At 43.1% G+C, this 21,718-nt stretch overlaps 1 protein-coding gene across 2 annotated transcripts in view; it reads left to right on the top strand.

The window, feature by feature from the left end:
* The window catches only part of ZCCHC24 (zinc finger CCHC-type containing 24), a 118,344-nt gene extending 99,678 nt beyond the window's left edge, over positions 1–18,666 (top strand). Inside the window, exons 4-5 of one of the 2 annotated variants that reach the window (XR_015949976.1) lie at positions 10,668–14,047; positions 14,078–18,666. Coding sequence is in view for 1 of the 2 variants with exons in the window: in XM_035138331.3 (XP_034994222.1) it covers positions 10,668–10,781 (114 nt within the window). In the remaining variant the exon portion in view is untranslated. Of the gene's footprint in view, positions 1–10,667 lie in introns of both variants that reach the window. The other variant, XM_035138331.3, reaches the window with a different exon arrangement.
* The last annotated feature ends 3,052 nt before the right edge of the window (positions 18,667–21,718 follow it).

The raw sequence follows: 21,718 nt of genomic DNA, 5'->3' as shown, positions 1-21,718 counted from the left end.
TTGCTGCTGTCTGCCATGATGCCATCATTCTTGCCAGGCAACCCACTAGGTCTGTCTGCATATGGTGTTGAAAACACAGGATATGATAGCAATTCTGTTGGTGCACCATCTAACAGTCTGCTTACCAACGTTGGCCATGATAATCCAGTGATGCTGAATTGTCCAGGATTTACAAGCTTGGGTGAGTTTCATACCTGACTGGAGTAGCTCAGGATTTCATGGCTGCCATGACAACTGTGGGCCTGCCTCAAATGGTACCTGGTTCCACACACAAATTGCAGGTCATGTGCTTGACTTGCTGCTTTGTCCTGGGCTGGGACAATATGGTCTGAGGGTGGAGGAAGTCCTTGTGCTTCCCTTGTCATTGACAAATCACTGCCTGGTTAGGTTTAGTCTCTGGGACAACTGCCCAACTCTGCAGGAGGGAGCTATTGAAATTCTCCATCCTTGGAGACTGATGGATCCAGGTAGAATCCTGATAGTTCCCTGTGTGGGTGGGAGAATTCCCACTCAAATAGATTGCAGTTCTGCCACTGTCCTGTCAATCTGCGAAATACAGAAGAATTGATTATTGCTTCTAAGCCCCTGGTGGAGGTTAGCTCTCCCCTGGAGCTCATAAAACTCTTTGGTTTACTGAGGAGCAATGAAACAAGTGAGCAGACCACTAGAGTGAAAGTGCAGGAAGATTCATAGTGAGCCCAACCAAAACAGCTTAGAACTAGTTATTGAGCCTGTTTTGTGACAATGATGGTGGCAAAGGAATCCTCATTTTCCACCACCATGGCATCTGCTCGATGTTGTCTGTTTTGTCATAGAAATTGCCTTCGTCATCTTGGTGTCATGGAAATTCCCTAGTCGTCCTGCAATGGAAAATGGACTGGGAGGGTGCATCTCTGCTGGTTCTCCTGGTTTTCTTAGTGGTGGTCAAGTCCATCAATTGTGGTGCCCATCTGGACCATCTTGAAAGGGTGGGGATTAGGGGCACAGTATTGGTTCATGAGAATTTGGAACCAGAAGATGGTGTCAAGGGACTGCTGTTCTTTCCCTTCGCTTCCGGGCTCTGGGGTCCTGGAAGGTTCCCTTCTGTCTCCCGTCCTGTTTAATATACACTGCACATGAAAATGCTGGTTGGGGTGTGAGTCATGGAGTCATCAGCATGCTGGTGTGTCACTCAACCCTACCTCTTAGTTTAATACGATCCTAGGGAGGCAGTTGAATGGCTGAACTGCTGTTTGGTAGCTGTGAAAGACTGGATGAGGTAGAATATGCTGAAATATAATCCGCACAAAACAGACATGTTGTTGGTAGGTACAGCGCCCGACTTTTAGCCTGGGTTCGCAACTTGTTCTGAATGGGGTCGCACACCCCTTGAAAAATCAGGCTCACGGTTTGGGGGAGGGTACTCCTTGAACCCAGTGCTATTATTAGATGTTCAGGTAGCACCTGACTTTTCCATTCCTGACAGAGTAGGATATTGCCATGGTCATTCATGCCACAGTGACCTACAGATTAGGTTACTGCAAAACACTCTAGGTGGGTAAGCCTTTGAAAAGCATTCAGGAACTGCAACTGGTGTTAAATATTACAGCAAGGATGTTGATGGGTGTTAGGCATTTTTAGTCTATCATATCAGGATTTGAACAGGCTGCAGGTTTGTTTTCAGCATCAATTCAAGGTGCTGGTGTTAATCTTTGAGGCTTGGCACTTGGGCACCTTGAGGACCATCTTTTTCCATATGAGACTCCCCACATGCTACAATAGTCATTTGAGGTACTGGTCCAGGCATGCTAAGAAATTACCAGTGCTACGGCCTCTTCAGTAGCAGTGCTCACCCTGCGAGATGCCTTGCCCGAGGCCCCCACAATATATCCTATATAATAAAGTGCAAGTGTCTCTGCGTCCAAGTTTTCCGTGTGTCCCTGGGTTACTGCGCATGTACCCCAGGGACAGAGGGATTGGACGGAGAGACAACCAGGGACACAGGGATTGGACGCGTGCGCTCTCCCCCCCAACCCCTCTGCCTACGGTTTACCTACCTGCCGGTTGTGCCCGCCTCTCCGGGCGGTGTGTTATGAGGCAGCAGCAGCCACCGATCTTCCCCTCAGCCGCCTCCCAACTCCCCCCGCCCTGCGAACGTCGTCCTTCCTTCCCGCCAGTCACACGAAGCCGCCTCCACCGGCGGGGATGTGCGCCGAGGGTCCCAGGGCTTCCCCTCTGTTCCCGTCTGGCCACCCGTTGTGCCCGTCTCTCCGGGTGGCGCGGCATGAAGCGGTGGCCACGGCCCTGGCTTCTCCTATAGCCGAGCGCCGGGGTTGCGATCCGGCCTTGCCGCGGCCGCAGCCGAAACACGCGCTCTAGAGACTTGGAGCGCAGAGACCGGCCCCTCCTCCACCTCCTCCCACTGTCCCGAGTGGCAATGGCCTCCTCCACCACCCTTCTCCTGAGAAGGAAGAGGCCTCTGCCACCACCTCCCGCAGCGCGCCTTAGGTAAGCGCGCCACCCCTCACTCTCCCTCCTTGCCGCCCCGCGTCACTCCGCCACAGCAGGGAGGTGGAGGAGGCCGTCACCACTCGGGACAGCGGGAGGAGGGGCCGGTGGGCCTCAGGCGCTTGCCGGCGAGTGGGGTGAGAGCAGGAGCTGCGGCGGAGTGACGCTGGGGTGGCGAGGCGGGAGAGCAAGGGGCGGCGCGCTTACCTGAGGCGCGCTGCGGGAGGCGGCGGCAGAGGCCTCTTCCTTCTCAGGTATGGACCCACATTTGAAATCCGAAGCAGCAATGTTGAGAAAACTCACCATTCTTCATCCCTCCCAAAAATCCTTCCAACTGGAGGCCCCAGTGCAATATGGTGGGGAAAGACCTTATTGGAAAATTTGATTCTATTCTCATTCAGGTCTTGACCAAAACCCAGGCTTGCTATGAATAGTCACTATTCTGATATGCCACAGGCCTTCTGGAGTTTTTGGATTTCATGCCCTTTTGCTTCTACGGTGCTTTCCCTCTCTGTACACTGGTGCGTGTGTGCACACACTCATAGGTGCAACCTGCCAAACACATCTAACAGTGAGTGCAACTCCACAAAAACTTATGCCACCATAAATTCTTAGCTTTCAGTATGCCACAATCCCCTTTGCTGCTTCCCCCCCGTGACAGACTAATGCTACAAACCTACAAACACTTCAGAGTAAGTCCCACTGAACTTAGTGAGATTTGCTGCTGAGCAAACATGCACTGGATTTGTGGGAAATAAGGGGGGTGGCATTATGCCATAGAATGCACACCACCTCCCCCAACTGCTTGAACAAACCTTAATAGCACAAAGCCTTTGATCTAGCCCTCTTGCAGACCTCGTGGCGGCAGAGGCCTCTTCCTTCTCAGGTGAGGAGGAGAAGGGAGGTGGAGGAGGCAGTCACCACTCGGGACAGCGGAGGAGGGGCCGGTGGGCCTCAGGCGCTCAACGGAGGCGACGCCTGCGCGGTCCCAGGGCTTCCCCTCCGTTCCCGCCCGGCTAGCGCCCGTTTACTGAACGGGCTAAATGACACTAGTATATATATATATATGGACGACTGGTAAAATACCTAGCTGATTAAAAAGCCTTTCCACTTAATATTTCCTCCTTTTGATATTGATGCTTAACTTGGGTGATTGCTTTGGAATTGGTATTGCAGTATTGTGTTTTTATACTAATGTTTTGATTGAATTGTAGATTGTTTTATATTTTGTTGCTCCTTTTTTTAAAAAAAACAACAACTGAATTTCTTGTAAAAATAGGAGGCTTTTAAACACACACACACACACACACACAGTATGTGTGTGTGTGTGTAGAACCATAAGGTGGCTAAAACTATAGCTGCTCCTGACGAATAATCACATGCAGACTTTAGAAATGGGAGACATGGCTCTCCTCATTCTCTAAATGTAACCTCTCTGACCCCTCTCAAATGATCTTCCCAGAAATTGTGAAACCTACCCAGCTTATTTGTGCTTGACATCTTGATGATTTAAGATCAAATTCTGAGAACCAGGGTTAAATATGAAAATGGCTTTTCTCCATTGTTCCTTGCTCCATATGAAGGGAAGTGCATCCCACCTACAGCTGAAACAACAGCACACAAGTTCTCTCTCTCTCTCTCTCTCTCTGATGACAGTGGCAGGAAGGCAAAATCTTAGTAGAACTGGGCAAAGCAGTCTGCATCTTGGTAGAGATGGGCAAAGTACAGTGGTCACTTTTGCACACATTAATCCATTAATCCATATAGTTGGGGGTTCAGTGCATTTTTTCCATTGTCTGCAATTTTTGAAAAGATCAACATGCATTCAAATACATATTTGTAAATGTGTAGTCTGTTTTTTAAAAAAAATAGTTTTGAACCTATTTTTATACATTTGGGGGGTAGAGACTGCATCAACAACATTTGGGGTGAGAAAGCCAGTGGACAACAAAATTCTGACCCACACATTCATCCGCAAGGTGTGGATCAAGTTAATACCAGAATTTGCAAAACAAAAAACCACACCCCGATTTCTTCAAGCATCTTACATCACAGCTTGTCTAAAATAACTAGAATATTTGAGATGCGCACCCTTATAACTTCCAAATCACACACACTGGCATAAACCCCCACCTGAAGGTACCCAATTTTCCCAAGCCTTAATTCTTTTGCTATTTCCTCCATGCTAGATATCTGGACTTTTTTGAGATCTCAGTGTCACAGGCTATCTAGTAAATACACAAACTTTGCAAACTTGCTCGTGCCTGAAATCACCTGACAAAGACCATGTATTTCAGAAAGAGTAACATAACACCTACCTAATATAAGCTGTACAAGTCTTTGCCAATTTTGCTTCTGAAGCAAAAAGCTAAAATTTAGGGATGCCATATTTTTGAAGAGCAAAAAAGAGGACACATTTGCCAACTTCAAACTATGGATTGCTATGATGACTCTCATTTTACATGCCCATGAAAAAGATACAGCTAGGTAGCTGTGTTGGTCTGACGTATTCGAGGGTGGCGGATTAATTGTCCAGTAGCACCTTCGAGACCAACTAAGTTTGTTCTAGGTATAAGCTTTCGTGTACGTGCACACTTCTTCAGATACACTGAAACAGAAGTCACCAGACCCTTATAACCCTTATATATAGTAGGAGGGTGGGGTGGGGTTTTTCTAAGAAGGGTAGTAGGAGATGGGTGATTGACTCAATAGGTATGGTATGCAGTTAATGACTGCAATTAGCCCTACAGAAAAAAGCAGGGGATAGCAATATTACTGTAATCTGCAGGGCCATCTCAAGCCGGTTGGGCGCCCTGGCACCGTGGTGCGGAGACCGCTCCGGCGCCCCCGCCCTTGTGGGCGGGCGCAGCGCACAGCATGGCTTCCGCACGGCTTTGCCGCGCAGCACCCTCCTGCCAGCCCGGCGCCCTGCACCACCGAGACTACTCCTAGAGCCGGGCCTGGTAATCTGCATACGGTACTATCCCTTGCTTTTTCCTATAGGAATAATTGCAGTCGTTTCAGAAGTGTGCATGCACATGAAAGCTTATACCCAGAACAAACTTACTTGGTCTCTAAGGTGCTATTGGACAATTTTTTAATGAAAAAGATGGTGTGTCCTGGGAAAAGATGACATGTGGGAACTCCCACAAAATTCCAAAATTGGATCTTCACTTGTGGTTTGGTTGGGGGGAAATATAAACCATGGGCTTAGGTTCAGAGACATGGCAGGATCAAGGGGTCAGCATTACGGGAACTTCTATGCAGCACTGTTCCTTCACATTAAACCATGGTTTGGTTGGAACAACCCATGTGCCAACTCAGCTCCTGGGACTGACATTGGAGGCAGGAAAGTGGCACCCTTCCCTCTGGAATCCACATCCATCAATTGTTTCACCTTTGTGTCATCAGATGACAAAAACCTGTATGTATCTGAACCCAAAGAAGTTAGTAAAATGTAGTTTAAATTCAATATAGTATTGTTTCCTACTGACATTTGTTATTTCTAAGACTGTATCAATATTTTTCAAGGCATGATTCAAACCAGCATGCAATTAATTGTGGTGTGTCCAATCAGTTGCGGTTTGGCACCTGATCTATTCATCTGGAATTCTTGACTACATGCAAACACAAATGCTAATTAACCGTAGCCCTCTCTCACACAATATGTTCCAATACATTTACGTCGTGCGCATTTTACTCAGCTCAGGCGACTTTACTCCCAGGCTAGTGTGCCGAGGATTGCAGCCTTCATTCTGCAAATCAGCACAGCTCACCATTCACACAGCTCCAGGGAAGTTTCCATGTCGCCCTTTAATACACAGTCCTTTCTCAGTGTGGTTAGTTAAGGCTGTATCCCCCCCCCTAGCACTTTGGTGCTGCTCTAAAAGAAACAAGGTGTCTCCTTTCCAGGAGGCTGCTGCTTTTTGTTTCAATTAGCTATTCGCTGCCCTTTTGGTTTGACGTCACAGTGGGTTCGTGATTGAGCTGGCATGTATATCCATTTCCTTGGGTGTTCTTGGCAGTGTTGCCACCCAGATGCCAGCCTCTGAATGGTCATTTCCCCCCTCCCTCCTGCCACTTTCTAGGAGAAGCATCAATGCCATGGCTTCTTCCTGGTTGGCCTCCTGTCAAGTTCCTTTTTTTAAAAAAAAAGTTGTTATTTTGGCTTTCTCTGCTGTTTCTGTAACAACAGCTGCAGAACTGGGTTCAGATCCAGCAAGTTGGTAGTTGGTTTGCTTTGCTGGATACTGTTTTTTTGGGAGCGAGGGTTTTTTGAAAACATATAAATTGCTCACAAAATTCCAGACAGGTCACCAAAAATATCTCTCTCCTTTAAAAGATTCTTGTCCTGTGTTCCAGAAGGGATATATATATATATATATATATATATATATATATATATATATATCCTGCAACATTACCTGTTTGGCATCCAGAAAACTATCAGAGAAATCATCTGTGTATGAAATGAAGGGTTGAGCCAAATTCTTCCATTACTTGTGGCATTTCACACATGACTTAAAGTGTTTTCCCCAGCTTAAATTGGTGTGTAATGCAAATGTGCATTGGCCAGAATGCACATTTGTGCAAAAAACAGCTCTCTTTCACTTTGTGTTCCATGTTAACAGTGTACATTTATTCATGCAAACAAGATGAAAGGGACTGGAAGGATTTAAGCCTCAGATATATAAACATGTATAAAAGTTGCTAATTGATAACAAACAACCAAACAACCACAAGAAACTTTGGTTGGGGATGAACATTAATTTAGAAGAAATGTGAACTAAATTTGAGTGGCATCCTTAGTCTTGGTGTAGACATACACATTCTTGCTGTGACAATTATTACAGAATATATAATAGTTATTATGGGAATATAGCAACATAAAGCAGTTTTTTTTCAGCCGGAACTCAGTTCCAGTACCTCTCAGGTGAAAAAGGGAATTGTTCATGGGGAGTTCTGGTACCTCTTTTTCTAGAAAAATAGCACTGTAATAAAGAATAATATGTTGTTTCATTCTCTGCCCTGCAACCTGCAGGAACGCTTCCCACGAGAGAAACAGGTGATCATTGCAAAGAATCCTGCAATGACCACTCCCCTTGGGTTTGTTCTCCTTCTGCCCAGGCTCTCATGCCTTATTTTTTATGTGATGGGAACGATCCACATTTAAACACATGGATCTGCACTGTCAGCTTTGGCCTTTGATACACATCAGGCAACAGCCAAGTCCTGGCTGGTGCCCCACATGAACTGACCATGCCCTGGAACCTACTGCATTGCACCAAAGTCTCTTCCACCATGGCATACATCCCTACATCCAAGCTGCTAGGATGTAGCTGGCAAATGAACTGATGTGGATAGTCCTTCCTTCTACTAGAAAACCTGGGCCACCCCACTACTGCTCTAGACCATGGCCATCATTACCCCCACAAAATGCTGTGCTTGCTTGCTATGCTTTGGTTTGCATACTGGTTTAATGCCTATTGCTTTTGTGCTGTTTCTGGAGCCTGAACCTCAGCCGCACTTCACCAGATGCATGCAGCCCAAGCACTGCTTTGTGGCCTCCAACTGGCCCATGACAACCTGATTTCCTGTGTTTGCAACGTCTGTCCTCTGCAAGTATGTCATAACGTGCTGGTAACAATAACATTTTCTGAGATCTAAATGGGTTGCAGGCCAATAAAACTGAAATCAACCAATGCCTGGGAAAAGCAAACCAGGGAAAGATATTGTTTCTGACTGCGGTCCAAGAAACTCTTGGCATCCCCAACATCCTTTGCTCTACTTCCAGGAAAAAATTATTCCTGCGTATTTGTGTTAATTTGCTTTAAGCTAGTTTATATCAATAAACACGATAACTGCTGCATTTGTCTCTCTCGGGTCAGGTCACGGCAGCTTCTCCCCCAGGCACTTTCGCACAGTGCGGCTGTCCTGAGCTAGAGCCCTTTGGCCTCCTCTATTATGGACTGGGCAGTTCCCCTCTGCCCCCTGGCTGGGAACCTCATAGGCCACTTTGGCCAAAGCAGTGGAGCTACCATTGCAGCAGAGCCATTGGGAAGGAGAAGGAAATTGCACAAACCTTCAGTTCCTAAGCAGACCTCTCGTAGCACAGAATAAAGACAACCCTTGTGGGGTACAGGGGGGCTCTCTTTGTGAATGCCGGGAAGAAAAGAAATCATCCTTCAGATTTTATCAAGTTCATTCATAATTTTAACTTATTTCAAGAAATATGGCAGTGCACCTATTCAGGCACAAGAGGAAGCTGGGTATTTATTTTTTTGCTTAAATCTTAAAATGTAGTAGACCTTTGCTCATTTCCTTAGGGTTGTTCTTTCCGACTCTTAGCTAGTGGTTGGTTTCCATCTCACTTACACGGTGTGTAATTTCAGACAGCACTTTTGTTTTTATGATAGACATTTGAAGTGAGCTGCTGGGGAATAAACAGCTGATTTCATTTCTGGATTATGTCTCTCTTAAAAAATGTCTTATTTGTAGTTAAGATTTTTAAAGCTGCTTTGGGGAGGGTTGGTGAGGAAAGAGCAGGAAGGCTGCAATCTGAAACACTCTTGCTCCGCTAGAATAAAAATGTTTAAAGTACTGCAGCCAAAATCATGGTCATATATTTGGCGGGGGGGGGGGAGGAGGAGGAGGATGGCGAGCATATTGCTCAGGGTGCCGGGGAGGCAGGAAACAGATGACTGCATAGAATATATGTGGTACTCCAAAAACTTATACATTGCTCTAACAACAATTCTTTGCAGTGAGAGATAGATGTGCAATTCTGACGCCATGAAGAGCATTTAAATTGGTTTCTACAACCTTTCCTACATCCCTTACCCCCTTTTCTTAGTGCTGTGTTCTGTGCTGAGGCAAGATTTGAATCATGCCTTTACATGTAAAGGAATATGGATAGCTTCCCAGTATTCACTGCAGATGGGGGACAGCCAGGGGTTAATGTCAGCAAGGAAAAGGAGCGCTCTTGTGCAACTGACTTACCTCAAGGTGCTCTCCAGGTGATTTGAACCCTTCTGGGATAGCACAGTTGGTAGAGCATGAGATTCCTAATCTCAGGGTCGTGGGTTTGAAGACCCACCTTGGCAAAAGATTTCTGCATTGCAGGGGATTGGATTAAATGAGCCTCATGGTTCCTTCCAACTCTACAATTCTGTGATTCTGTGGATTCTCATTGTCCCTGACCACTGGGCCATGCTGGCAGGGACTAATGGGAGTTGTAGTCCAAAACATCTGGAGGATACAAAGTAGGGAAAGCTGTTGTGCAGGCCATGCTACCTTTGAAGGTGACTCAGAAACTGCAACTAATCCAGAATGCGGAAGCTAGACTGGTCGCTGGGAGCAGCCATTGGGTCCTGAAATACCTACATTGGCTCCCAATACATTTCTGAGCACAGTTCAATGTGTTGGTGCTGACCTTCAAAGCCCTAAAGGGCCTTGGCCCTGTATACATGTAGAAGCATCCCCACCCCCACGTTTGGTGCGGACATTGAGATCCAGCTCTGACAGCCTTCTGGCATGAAGTGAAGTTACCGGGAGCCAGGCAGAGGGCCTTCTTGGTAGTGGCACCCACCCTTTGGAACACCCTCCCAGCAGATGTCAAGGAGATGAGTAACTGTATAACCTTTAGAAGATATCTGTATAGGCAGCCCTGTATAGGGAAGCTTTTTAAAGTTTAAAGTTTAATTATGTTTTCATATATGTTGGAAGCCACCCAGAGTGGCTAAGAAAACCCAGCTAGATGGGTGGGGTAGTAGTAGCCGTCGTCGTCATCATCATCATCTGAGGATTCCCAGATCTAGCTTTGGTGGCTCTTACCTTGCACCCCTTTTGGTATTTCAACAGCCTACTTATCCTGAGAGTCTGGCAATATGCAAATATTTAAAATGGTAAACAGATTACTGTTAAACATTCACCCTTTGCCTTATTAATTTGTATGTGGTACCTGGTGATTCTATGTGTTTTAAGAATATGTGGCAATGATCAACATCGAATGTTCTTTAATCAGTGGGCAGCCGTCTGTAAAAGTTCTGTGCTCATCTCCTAACCTACAATGTTTAAAATGGCTGCATATTGCTATGGTTTCATGTGTCTTTGGAACAGAGCTGCATTTCAGTTCGCATTTACACGAATGTATAATGCCTGTGCTTACCTTCCTTATGCAGAGACCCCTGGAAAAGCCCGACGGCCTGGATGTTTCTGATCAAAGTAAAGAACACCCTCAGCATCTCTGTGAGAAATGTAAAGTTTTGGGGTACTACTGCCGCCGTGTGCAATAAATCAACACAGGGATCACCTCTGCCACCACATTTTTAGATCCTCTGGCGGCAAACAGTCAAAAGGAAAGAGGAGGGGAGAAAAAAAGAACATCAAACAAGAACCCCAAACATCACCAATATTGCCTATCAACAAACTAATAATACGCCTTACCTTTAATAGAATGTAACCCTTTTCCTGTGTATGTGTATACATGCAAGTTGTATTTATAGGACTATGGTGTGTTTATATATATATATATATATGAAACAGATGTTACTGATGTAGGGCACAAACTGTCAAGCGCTGCTGCTGCTGTACGGCCGCCGTCCTTTCCTGTGAGTCTTGCATAACAGCCTCACACGAGCCAGATTGAAACAGGTGGGGTGGTGGTCGTACAGTAGCAGTTTTTGCTGGGCTGTGCCCATCATGTTCATGATGAAATCACCGATGTGGTTTCTGTTGATTGTTTACACAGTTCCAATATCCTGCCCAGGTGAAACAGTATTGTTCGTCAAGAGAGGTATATAATAACGTCATGGCTTTTGCAGGCATTAGACAAAATGGGTGGAAATGTTAAATGTGGGTTCTAGCCAATGCCACAAACAATATATTTTTCTAACACAATGAGGGCTAAGCTAGAAAGGGCATGTGTGTATGTGTGCGTGGGAGGGGGGAATGTTCATTTTCCTTGACTTTTGGGTTGGTCTGAGAGTTGCATCTGGTTGCTTGCTTTCCAAGAGTCCAGGGCCACTGAAATGAGACTTTTGGTAGGCTTTTTGATTAATAGAATCTTGAGGGTTAAAAAGAACAAGTGAATAATTGTTTGAGGGAGTGTTTTGCATCAAAGTATAATGGTAGAACAGGAAGGGTCGATCAGGAATTCATCTTTCTTAGCCAGTAGTCTTAAGCATGCTTCCTCAGAAGAAGTTCCACTGAAATCTATAAGGCTACTTTTGAGCAAATGCACTTAGGATGCATTTGTTGTTTCAGGGCGTTGTTGACCAATACTGTACCCTTGTCACAATTTCTAAAGCTTCTCCTTCCTTTCTTTATGTACTTGCTATGCAAGTGGTGGCTGAAATTCCTACTGTTGTGAATGCCACATAACCAACCATCTTATATAGCCAACACGATAAATTCAACTTTCTTTGTCTCACCATAGCAGGCTATTCCAAGCCCTCCCTGCCCCATCATAATTCTCATTCACATACTCTGTAGTGCAGTTTGGCCCTTTGCTCCTTTTAGAGCAAAGACCCTACAGATTTTTTCTTGCAGTGAAATGCGGTATCACTAACTGATCTGCTCACACACTATGTTCAAGATGTACGTACTCTCCGCATCTAAAGAAACACACCAGCTCCCTAAACAATAGATAGTGGGAGTTTCCCCATAACCCTTCAGCGGTTCCTAAACAAAAAAATATTGTTGATGTATTCATTTATGAGCTCTGTTTGAACTGTGCTTGAGCCACACATGACTTAAAGACAGTGATGGCGGAGGGCAGGAATGAATAGACACTTGGGCATTGCCAAGCAATATGGCACATTATAAATGAAGGAAATTTCATACGTTACACCCCTCACATAGATAGGGTCCACTGAAAATTGTTGTGGCATGGTGGTACTCTGCACAAAGCATGTTTGTAATCAAGCTCATCACAAAAAGGCTCATGCAGAGCAATGTAATAGTTCAGAAGCTCTCCATGTTCGCAGCGGCAGACCCTATGATTTGGCAAAATGGTTATGGACAATCCTCATGTGATTGGGTCGGAGCTAATGCAAGTGGCCCAAACAGTACACCCACCACTTGGAGTGCCACTATGCCAAAGATTTTTGGTGGGAGCCCTAACACCTTAATCAGCCTTGAGCTTAGAACAGCATAAAAAGCACGGTGGGAGTTTGGGACAAGGAACACCTCATTCACTTGCTTTCATCACTGCTTACAAGCTTCTATGTGGCCTACTTTTTGTTACACGTAAGACCAAAAAAAGCTCAATCACAAGACTGAGTGCCCAAACTGCTTAGAAAACCCAAACCATATTGCATGCTGTTACAGGGTTGCTACTTCAACATCACTGCAGAATATATTCCAGTACAAATATTTAGGACCAGGGTGGGCAGAGGTAAATTTACTGTGAATTATGGGAGACTTATTCTCCATACCTTAACTGAATATATATATATATATACTTGGGGCTACTTATTGTGTATTCAATGACACTTTCAGGAAACAACTACACTAATTTCCTATTAAATATCAAATAATATATCAAAGTAGCCATAGGGATATCATAGGAATGCATAAAGGAAATTACACTGCAAAGCTGTCCCTTCTTCCTATCTTCCAAAACATTACTATATAGTTTAGGGGAAATGTAATAATTGCATCAAGTGAGAGAATTTTCAAGTGTTACTTGTGAAGTAGGTATATTATTGGAGCTGCTCTAACTCCTTTCTGTATTATGTATTAAATTTAAGAGCAGGGATAAAGCAGTGACTGAACCATTTGCCTGCACAACCTGTTTCTACAGAGAATCACAGGTGGACTGTGGCTCTGGATAGTAATCACTTGAGATGATCTTCAACGGGGATGTTTTGGTTCCTGGCAAAGCAGGATCATTTCTGTGTCAAATCATCTCATGTCAGGTCAGCTAAGGATGATGCCATGTTATCCATAAACACTTGTGGTGACAGGTAGGTAGCCGTGTTGGTCTGAGTCGAAGCAAAATAAAAAAATCCCTTCAGTAGCACCTTAAAGACCAACTAAGTTTTTATTTTGGTATGAGCTTTTGTGTGCATGCACACGAAAGCTCATACCAAAATAAAAACTTAGTTGGCCTTTAAGGTGCTACTGAAGGAATTTTTTTATTTCACTTGTGGTGAGTATTTCTATCAGCAGTAGCAGTGAAGTGCTTCACTGATTATCATCATGTATAAAAAAAACAATACTTAAAAGATTTTTCACAACTAGAACCCAGTAGGGTAATAGTGGGCTGGAGGGCAAAGAGAGTTTGGGCAGATCATCAACCATCATTGCAGTGGTCCAGAAGCTCAAGTCTCCTTCCATTCCCATGGTAAACACAGGAAGTTGCCTTATGCTGAGTCAGGCTGGCAGCAACTCTCAAGGATCTCATGCAGTAAAGACTTTCCTCCAGACTTCTGCATTTCCCCTACCACTGAGCTATGGTCCCACCTGTGGGATGTGGGCCTGAAGGCAGACAGTGGTTTTGAAGAGCATTGAAAGTGCTATGGCAGAGGTGTCTTTTTCACTGTTACCTTGGCCAAAGGTGTCTTTTTCACTGTTACCTTGGCCAAAGAGATGTTGCAGGTTTCTGAAGCACTATGAAACCTGCCAGACCTCTTTAATGAAACTGGATACACCATGATAAATGATGCTTCTCATACCGCCACCAACACACTGAAAATAATTGCTGTGTATCCTGGTTCCGTGCCACAGTGGTTAGGGGCAGAGGACACCAGCACTTAAGTACAGCAGCAAGCCAACCTGAAGCTGAATGTGGCAGAGCTCTTAAAGAAACAGGTGCACTCTTTCTATGTCCATTAGTAGAAGCCCTATTCCAGTAACAAATTTCATTGTGAACCTGTCATGATGTTGCCAAAAACATAAATTCATTTTATTTTCCTAATGTCCATTCAGCAAATAAGTCTCATGTGGATGGCAGGCGGTATTCATTCAGAATCCGTTGAAATTAATTAACTTAATTTAAATAGTTTATAGCATCATCTAGCAGCACTGCGTGTGACTGTGCCTCAGTATCTCTGGGCTAGATCCTGCAATAATGACTGATTTTATCAACTTTGACAAGTCATGAATTCTCTCTAGGCCTCAATAAAATGGGTGTGACATGAATCACCATGCCTACCATCTGTGGGTATTATGAATTCTGTCAAATACAACTGTAGAGCCAGTGTGGCTTTTGTTTTCAAATATAGTTCCCTGAGTGACTTATGAGTGACTCAGTGACCACTTGAAGATATTGTGATTATACAAAAGCAAGGGATCAGGCCATTTCTGCATCAAATATTGTTTACATGTGCAGTTATCCTGAGACAGAAACCCCTGAACTTCTTTCTCTGCTTTGTTTCATGATCAAGGGGCCGATCAAAAGCAGAAAGAAGCAGAAAGCAAGGAAGACTGCCCCTGTATAAAAAGTTCTAACTTTCCTTCCATTTCATTGCCAGATTAAGTGACTGTGTAAAGATATTGGGCATGTGGAGGTGAGTGGTGGCATTTAAAAACTTGAACTTTTAGTGTCAATTCTGTTTCACGCTTGCGAGAGAGTTAACAATATGGTTACAAAAGAGCCATATGTTATATCATATACAGTATTTCTCTTTGACCACTTATGAAATGTTAGCAGTAATATCTCCATATCTAATAAGGAGAAGTGAAATATGAACTAGGACAGCTTGTAACTGGGGTTGCAATGCCCAACTTTTCTCAGAAAACAATCTGTCTCTTTTTAAGAAATACATTTCTAGTGCAAATTTAGTGCTGTTACATCACATCCACTTGCAGAAAATGCCAAAAATATGCTTTGCAAACAACACACCTGGAAAATCTGGAAGTTGTTTTTTCAACATGTGCTAAAAAATAATGGGCGGTTTTACACATCTTTTTTACATATGAAGATAAGCCATTCATATAGGTACATGTGCAGGATTATCCTGACTGGTATATAAAGACACTTCTAAATTTGACTTCTTACAGCAGCACATAGAGCAGTCTTAAATACCACTCTGGAGCCGCCGCTGCCCCTCTAATATTCAGTAGTGGCTTTTCAGGGGGTACTAAGTGCTGATTTTGGAAGGCCCATCTGAAAAGTTGTGGTGCATATTCACCCATGTGAATTGGCAACTCACAGGTCTCCATCAGCTCTCCTACCAGTGCCAATGTTACATTTATCTCTGGTATGTGGGGGCACTGGTTTTCCAACAAATGTGCCAGCGACAAAATAAAATATAGAGATTTGTGCATGAAAAGTGCCATGCTTTATATGTCACAGAACCACCTGCTGACTACTGTTCCATGTAACCCCTGTTTGCATAAAATCTTTTTGAGCCTAATTGAGTGAAACTGGAAATTCCAGTGAAAATGAAATGTGAGTTTAGGATTATGGAATTAGATCCCTCCCCCTCCCAAATTAGTTGTAACTAAAGCAGCATGATCCAACCAAAGCGAAGCACTTTTTAGGTCCCATCCATTTCAATGGCAATGTTAAGCACATCAGGGGATAAGGCCAGAGCTCAGGCCATATGGGTTGCATGCCTAAGATTCTAGGATAAATATCTGGTACTCCCACCTTTTAAAAAGGGTTCTCTGATAGCGGGGCTGGGAAATACCTCCACCCACCACATTAGAGAACTACTGCCAGGCAGAATAGAGAGCTCTTATCTTGGTGGGCCAACTATTTGGTTTTGTATGAGGCAACTCCCAAAATCTGTTGTAATCAGTGGGACTTAGAAGTGCTTACCTTTGGCTACATGGTGCCCAATACGTTGTTCTATACATTATTCAGGCTTCTGATCATGCAAGTGCTAAATCATCCTCATGTAAGCCTTGTTAAAATTTAAGCAAGCAGATATTGGGTTTAAACCTTGTTAAAATTTAAGCAAGCAGACTAAACGGAATGATCCACACTCTCATTCTTTAAGGCAGTGTGTGTGTGTGTGTGTGTGTGTGTGTGTGTGTGTGTGTGTGTATATATATATATATATATATATATATATATATATATATATATATATATAGGATATCAGTGCCTATCTGTTTTATGTCTACAAAAACCACTGCCTCTGGAAGTATTGTTGAATGGCTGTAGCACTCAGTAAGACGGCTGAAATTGTAGCTATACAAATGAAGGTTTGTGTTTTTTTAGGATGAATATCAAAGGGACAATCGTGTGCAGTTAATAAGATGTAGTCAATTGATATTAATGTTTACCCCTGTTATGAAATATTTTACAGTTTTACTTGCAGATGTGTATTTATCTTGAGTTATACTTGACATAGAGTTCCTTTCTTCTTCTTTTTTAATTCTGTGTGTGTATTTTGGGAAAAAACTTTTTAGGTGTTTAAATTTTTGAATGGTTACAAATATTACTTTGTAATACTGAATTGTTATCTGGAAACTCTTTGCAGTAACCTTTTTTGTATATATTTGAGGGCCTTTTTTAAAAAAAACACTATTGTTTGTTCTGTTTGGGTTTTTTTAAAAGTGTTTTTACAACTCTGAAGTTTTCAAAAAGGGCCTTGGATTTTTTTTTACTAGAATACTAACAGAGCTAAGAGTTTTCTTAAGTATTATACAAAATTAAGGATGTATCCTCAAGAAAATATTTATGAAAGGAATTTGCTTTTTTGCTTTTGCTTTTTTCCTTTTTTTACAATGCTTTTGTCTGTATAAAGTATGCAACAGAACTACATTAAGAAGGAAATATTGTCTACATAGAATATTATATGAAAGTTGGTACATAATTCTGACATGAAGAAAAAAAACCTTGCAATTCTTTAAGCCATATTGTTGTTGTTTTTGTTGTTGTTTTCCTTTGGATGAAAATATCAGTATTAAGTAACCAGTATATTATTCAGGTGTTTAGAACTTATATTAATATGCTTATTTGGTTTATTTATATGTGTATTTTGAAAAGTATTGCCTTTTTAGAGAAGCTATAACTGATTTGGTAAGAATCAGATGTTACACTATCACTTTATGACCTTGTGAAAGACACACTTGTTTATAGCCCACTCCCCAAACTTATGCTAAGGATGGGGCTATAATGACTTCTATGTCAGCAGTTTTATAGTAGCATAGCAGGGACTCCGGTGCAAAGAGTTAGATTTGAAGTGTAAATGCTCAAAGGACTTATTCACACATTAGGTTTTCAAGGTGTACATCTAGTTTTTTTAAATAACCCATACCTTAATGTGTAAGGGGTTAATGTGACAAACATTTAACATCATTTAGATTCGACAGCAGGGTTTGCTGCAGCTCCCTGGTTTTGTTGCAGTGTAATGTGTGAAATGATCCAAAGAGTCCAGATTTGGCTTTCAGAAATTCTGTAACACGGTTATATTATCTGATTATTATTATTTTTACACTATCTCTTCAGGGTGGGTGGGTGGGTGGGTGGGTAGACATGGTTTTGCTAAGGAAGGCTCACAACAGTTTGCAAAGATGCTGTGGGATTTGCGATGCCATGCTAGCAGTAAAACAATACAGTACTATCAATCAGTGGCCATAATCAAGAGTTAGATTGACACAAGCATTTTGTGTTTGTTTTTTATTTAGAATTCATAAAATGATACAATATGCATGTGCACATATTATATGCATCTTACGCTTTATGGTTTCACATAGCTCCATTATATTTAGATTGTTTGTGTGATTCTTAAACCATGCTAAAATAGGAGATAGGTTCAATCCTGTACTGAGCTTGTTTTTCCTTTACAAAGGTTATTTAGAGCAGCAATCACTACATTTTTATAAAACTAACCCTGTTATCATAGTAATGTCTCTACCAGTTTAGATTAGTTCAATTACTTATAAACTTAAAGAAAACAACACCATAGCTGTACCCACAGACTTCTTTTCAGTTTAAGTCATATAATTTTTCTCTTCTGTAACTGGTAATTAATTTGTACAGCTTAAAAATAATGATGATGATGATAACACTTCTATGGACATAGGCCTCAGGGGTGCCAGGCTTATTTCAGCCACCAAGGTGATAACTGGTTAACTGGGTTGTTTAAAAGACTGTCAAACCTCTGTTGTGGATTGTCCATAAAATGGCATTCCGACATGTGCCTTATTTGCTGAATAGTATATGGCTTGCTTTTAGCATTATAGCAGTTTAATGCTGTATTAAAATACTGCAAAAACAAACCATAGTGTTCTCCAATTTGTTTCCTTCTGTGCCTCTTACATCTTTTATGTGTTGGGACCATGCCTGAATCCAGACCTGGAGTGCAAGTTGGAGGAAGAAGCCCTGAGGTCACTTGGCAAGAAATATTTAGTGCAAAAAGTGGGAGTGTCCACAATGTTGTGCAAACTATTTTTGTTGTGCAAGTGGTAGCACAAGCAAAAGCAGCATAGCAGGACAAAACAATATACGATAGGTTACACAGCACAACACTTCTTCTGGCCCATGCTGCCTATTGGATTCAGTTGTGCTACAGTAAGAATTGTGCATGGGCACTCTGCAAAAAAACAAAAAAAGGTACATCCCTCCCTTTTTTTATCTGCACACCCACACCCACACACCCCACACACAGAGTGAACCTTCACAGCAGGGTTCTGTCATCTGCAGACACAGAGAAACCAAACCTCCAGTTTTTGCTCCTTTACATATAACACTTGAACCCATCTTGAAACTCTGGCTATACAATCTAGTACTGTCAATAAATAAATCAGGCTTAACACCCCTGAGTTAGTTAAATCTCAGCTGAATGGATCCACAACTACACTCTCGGGTTGGTCTCATCATTCCTAAGTGGGCCAGAAGAATATATCTTTAAGCCTGAAGTTAATTATGCAGGCAAAATTAGGGCTTGAAATTAAGTTAATAACTCGTTGCATTTGCTGTTTTTGCTGCCTCTTATCTTTGCCTGCTTCCTTCACAGGGAAGTGAAATACCAGCCAGAATCAGATAACGTATAGTTTGTAAGTAGATACATGTGGAGATACTTATCCAGTGAATTCAGCAATAACGAAAAGAGAAACCATGAAGCACTTTCCTCCCTACTCTCACTCTGTACATAGTGGAGAAGACAATATAGCTGGACAATGTCTGGGGTGAGTGCAGGATTTTTATACTGTGACAGGAGGCAGGAAATTTTCCAGAATGGAAAGCTGCTATACTTTTCTGAGGAAAAATTCCAATTTCTAATAATTAAAGTTACATGAAATTAATGTGTAACACAATCAGAGGATATAGCACTATTCAAACCAGGCAATTTCTTCTTTTAGAAGAATAGCATTTTTTTCAAGTGGCCCACCCTATAAAGTGTGTGAGCATATATAAGACCACAGCTGAATCTGTTGAAATTTGTTATGTTAAACAGTTTTCACTTCCTTCAATTTTTCCCTTAGAAATAAGATTATGCAACATATAAATGTATGCCCCTGACTTTCAGGAACATCTTTGGACTGAAAGAAGGAGATTTCTAGTTACTATGAGCATCCGTGTATAAGCAGTGATGAAGAGTGAATGGTTTTCCAAAATGGAAAAATCCTCACTTTTTTATTTTTCTGCTGAAGTCTTTTTCACTATTAGAAATGCATTCTTTCATGAAATCAATTAGTGACATAATGACTGAATCACCCTGGAAGTCAAACTGGGCAAATCGAATACAATGTTAATCCAATCCGGAATCAAGAGTGGCAAGTAACTTTCTTTTAGGTGACTGTCCTTAGGAAGTACATGTACAAGGCACAATCCAACCGCTTTAGAGGCTCCACTCCAGATTTGTGTAGGGTTTACTCCTTAGCCCAGGCTTCCTCAACCTTGGCCCGCCAGATGTTTTTGTCCTACAACTCCCATGATCCCTAGCTAGCAGGACCAGTGGTCAGGGATGCTGGGAATTGTAGTCTCAAAACATCTGGAGGGCTGAGGTTGAGGAAGCCTGCCCTAGCCCTTTCTTCTCCTGAAGATATCTGGCAAGCTACTCAGGTTGATGAGTTCCATCTGCCCCTACACAGAATTTTATTGTCTTTCTTCAACAAGAACAGAACAACAGGAAACTCCAGACTCCACACAGATACAATTCAGTCCTGTAAAAGGTAAAGGACCCCTATGGTTAAGTCCAGTCAAAGGCCACTATGGGGCATACCTGCCAAGTCTCCCGCTGAAAAATGTGGGATCAGCAGCAGCGCGGCCCCGGAAGTTGCGTAGAAGCAACTTCCGGGGCCGCTCTGACCATGTGTGGGCACTGTAAATAGGGCAAAGCGGCACCGGAAGTCACTTCTACGCATGCCTGGCGGCCATCTTGGTGGTGGCCACATGGCAGCAGCCATCTTGGTGGTGGCCGCATGGCGGCGGCCATCTTGGTGATGGACAGCGCCATGCTGCCACCACCAAGATGGCCGCCTCCATGCGGCCACCACAAAGATGGCGGCCGCCACCATGTGGCCGCCACCACCAAGATGGCCGCCAGGCATGTGTAGAAGCGACTTCCGGTGCTGCTTTGCCCTATTTCCGGTGCCCACACATGGGCAGAGCAGCACCCAAAATTGAGGCTCCTTGGCAGGTAGAAAATCTGGGGGATTTCCGGGATTTTTCTCCATTCGCGAGAACAGCGGGAAACAGATTAAAATCTGGGGGTTTCCCGCGAAAAACAGGCTACTTGGCAGCTAAGCTTTGGGGTGCAGCACTCATCTTGCTTTCAGGCCAAGGGAACCAGGGTTTGTCTACAGACAGCTTTTCGAGTCATGCGGTCAGCATGACTAAACCTCTTCTGGCACGATGGAACACCATGACAGAAACCAGAGCACACGGAAACGCCGTTGACCTTCCCGCTGCAGAGGCACCTATTTATCTACTTGTACTGGTATGCTTTTGAACTGCTAGGTTGGCAGAAGCAGGGACAGAGCAAAGGGAGCTCACCCTGTCACGGGGATTCGAACTTCTGGCCTTCTGATCAGCAAGCCGAAGGGGCTAAGTGGTTTAGACTACAGCGCCACCCACTAGTGACTAGACTATATAATGAAACTATCCACACAGTTATAAGTAGTTAGGTAGGTAAACATTTATTAAATTTGTATACTGCCCTTCTACCAAAGGAGCCCGGTGACGCATAAAAATCATATCATGTGCAATATGAATTGTACTACACTTCAGGCAAACCCTTATGCGGTTTGAAAACGTGAAATTCATTGGGCCCTCTGATATGCTTTCAGCATATAACCCTTTTTAGAATTACTATTTATAATTTGTTTA

This window comes from Zootoca vivipara, chromosome 5 (assembly GCF_965207765.1).
Source record: "Zootoca vivipara chromosome 5, rZooViv2.hap1.1, whole genome shotgun sequence".
Taxonomy (NCBI): Eukaryota; Metazoa; Chordata; class Lepidosauria; order Squamata; family Lacertidae; genus Zootoca; species Zootoca vivipara.
Note: the sequence above shows the minus strand (reverse complement) of the source record. Positions and strands in the feature narration are given on the sequence as shown.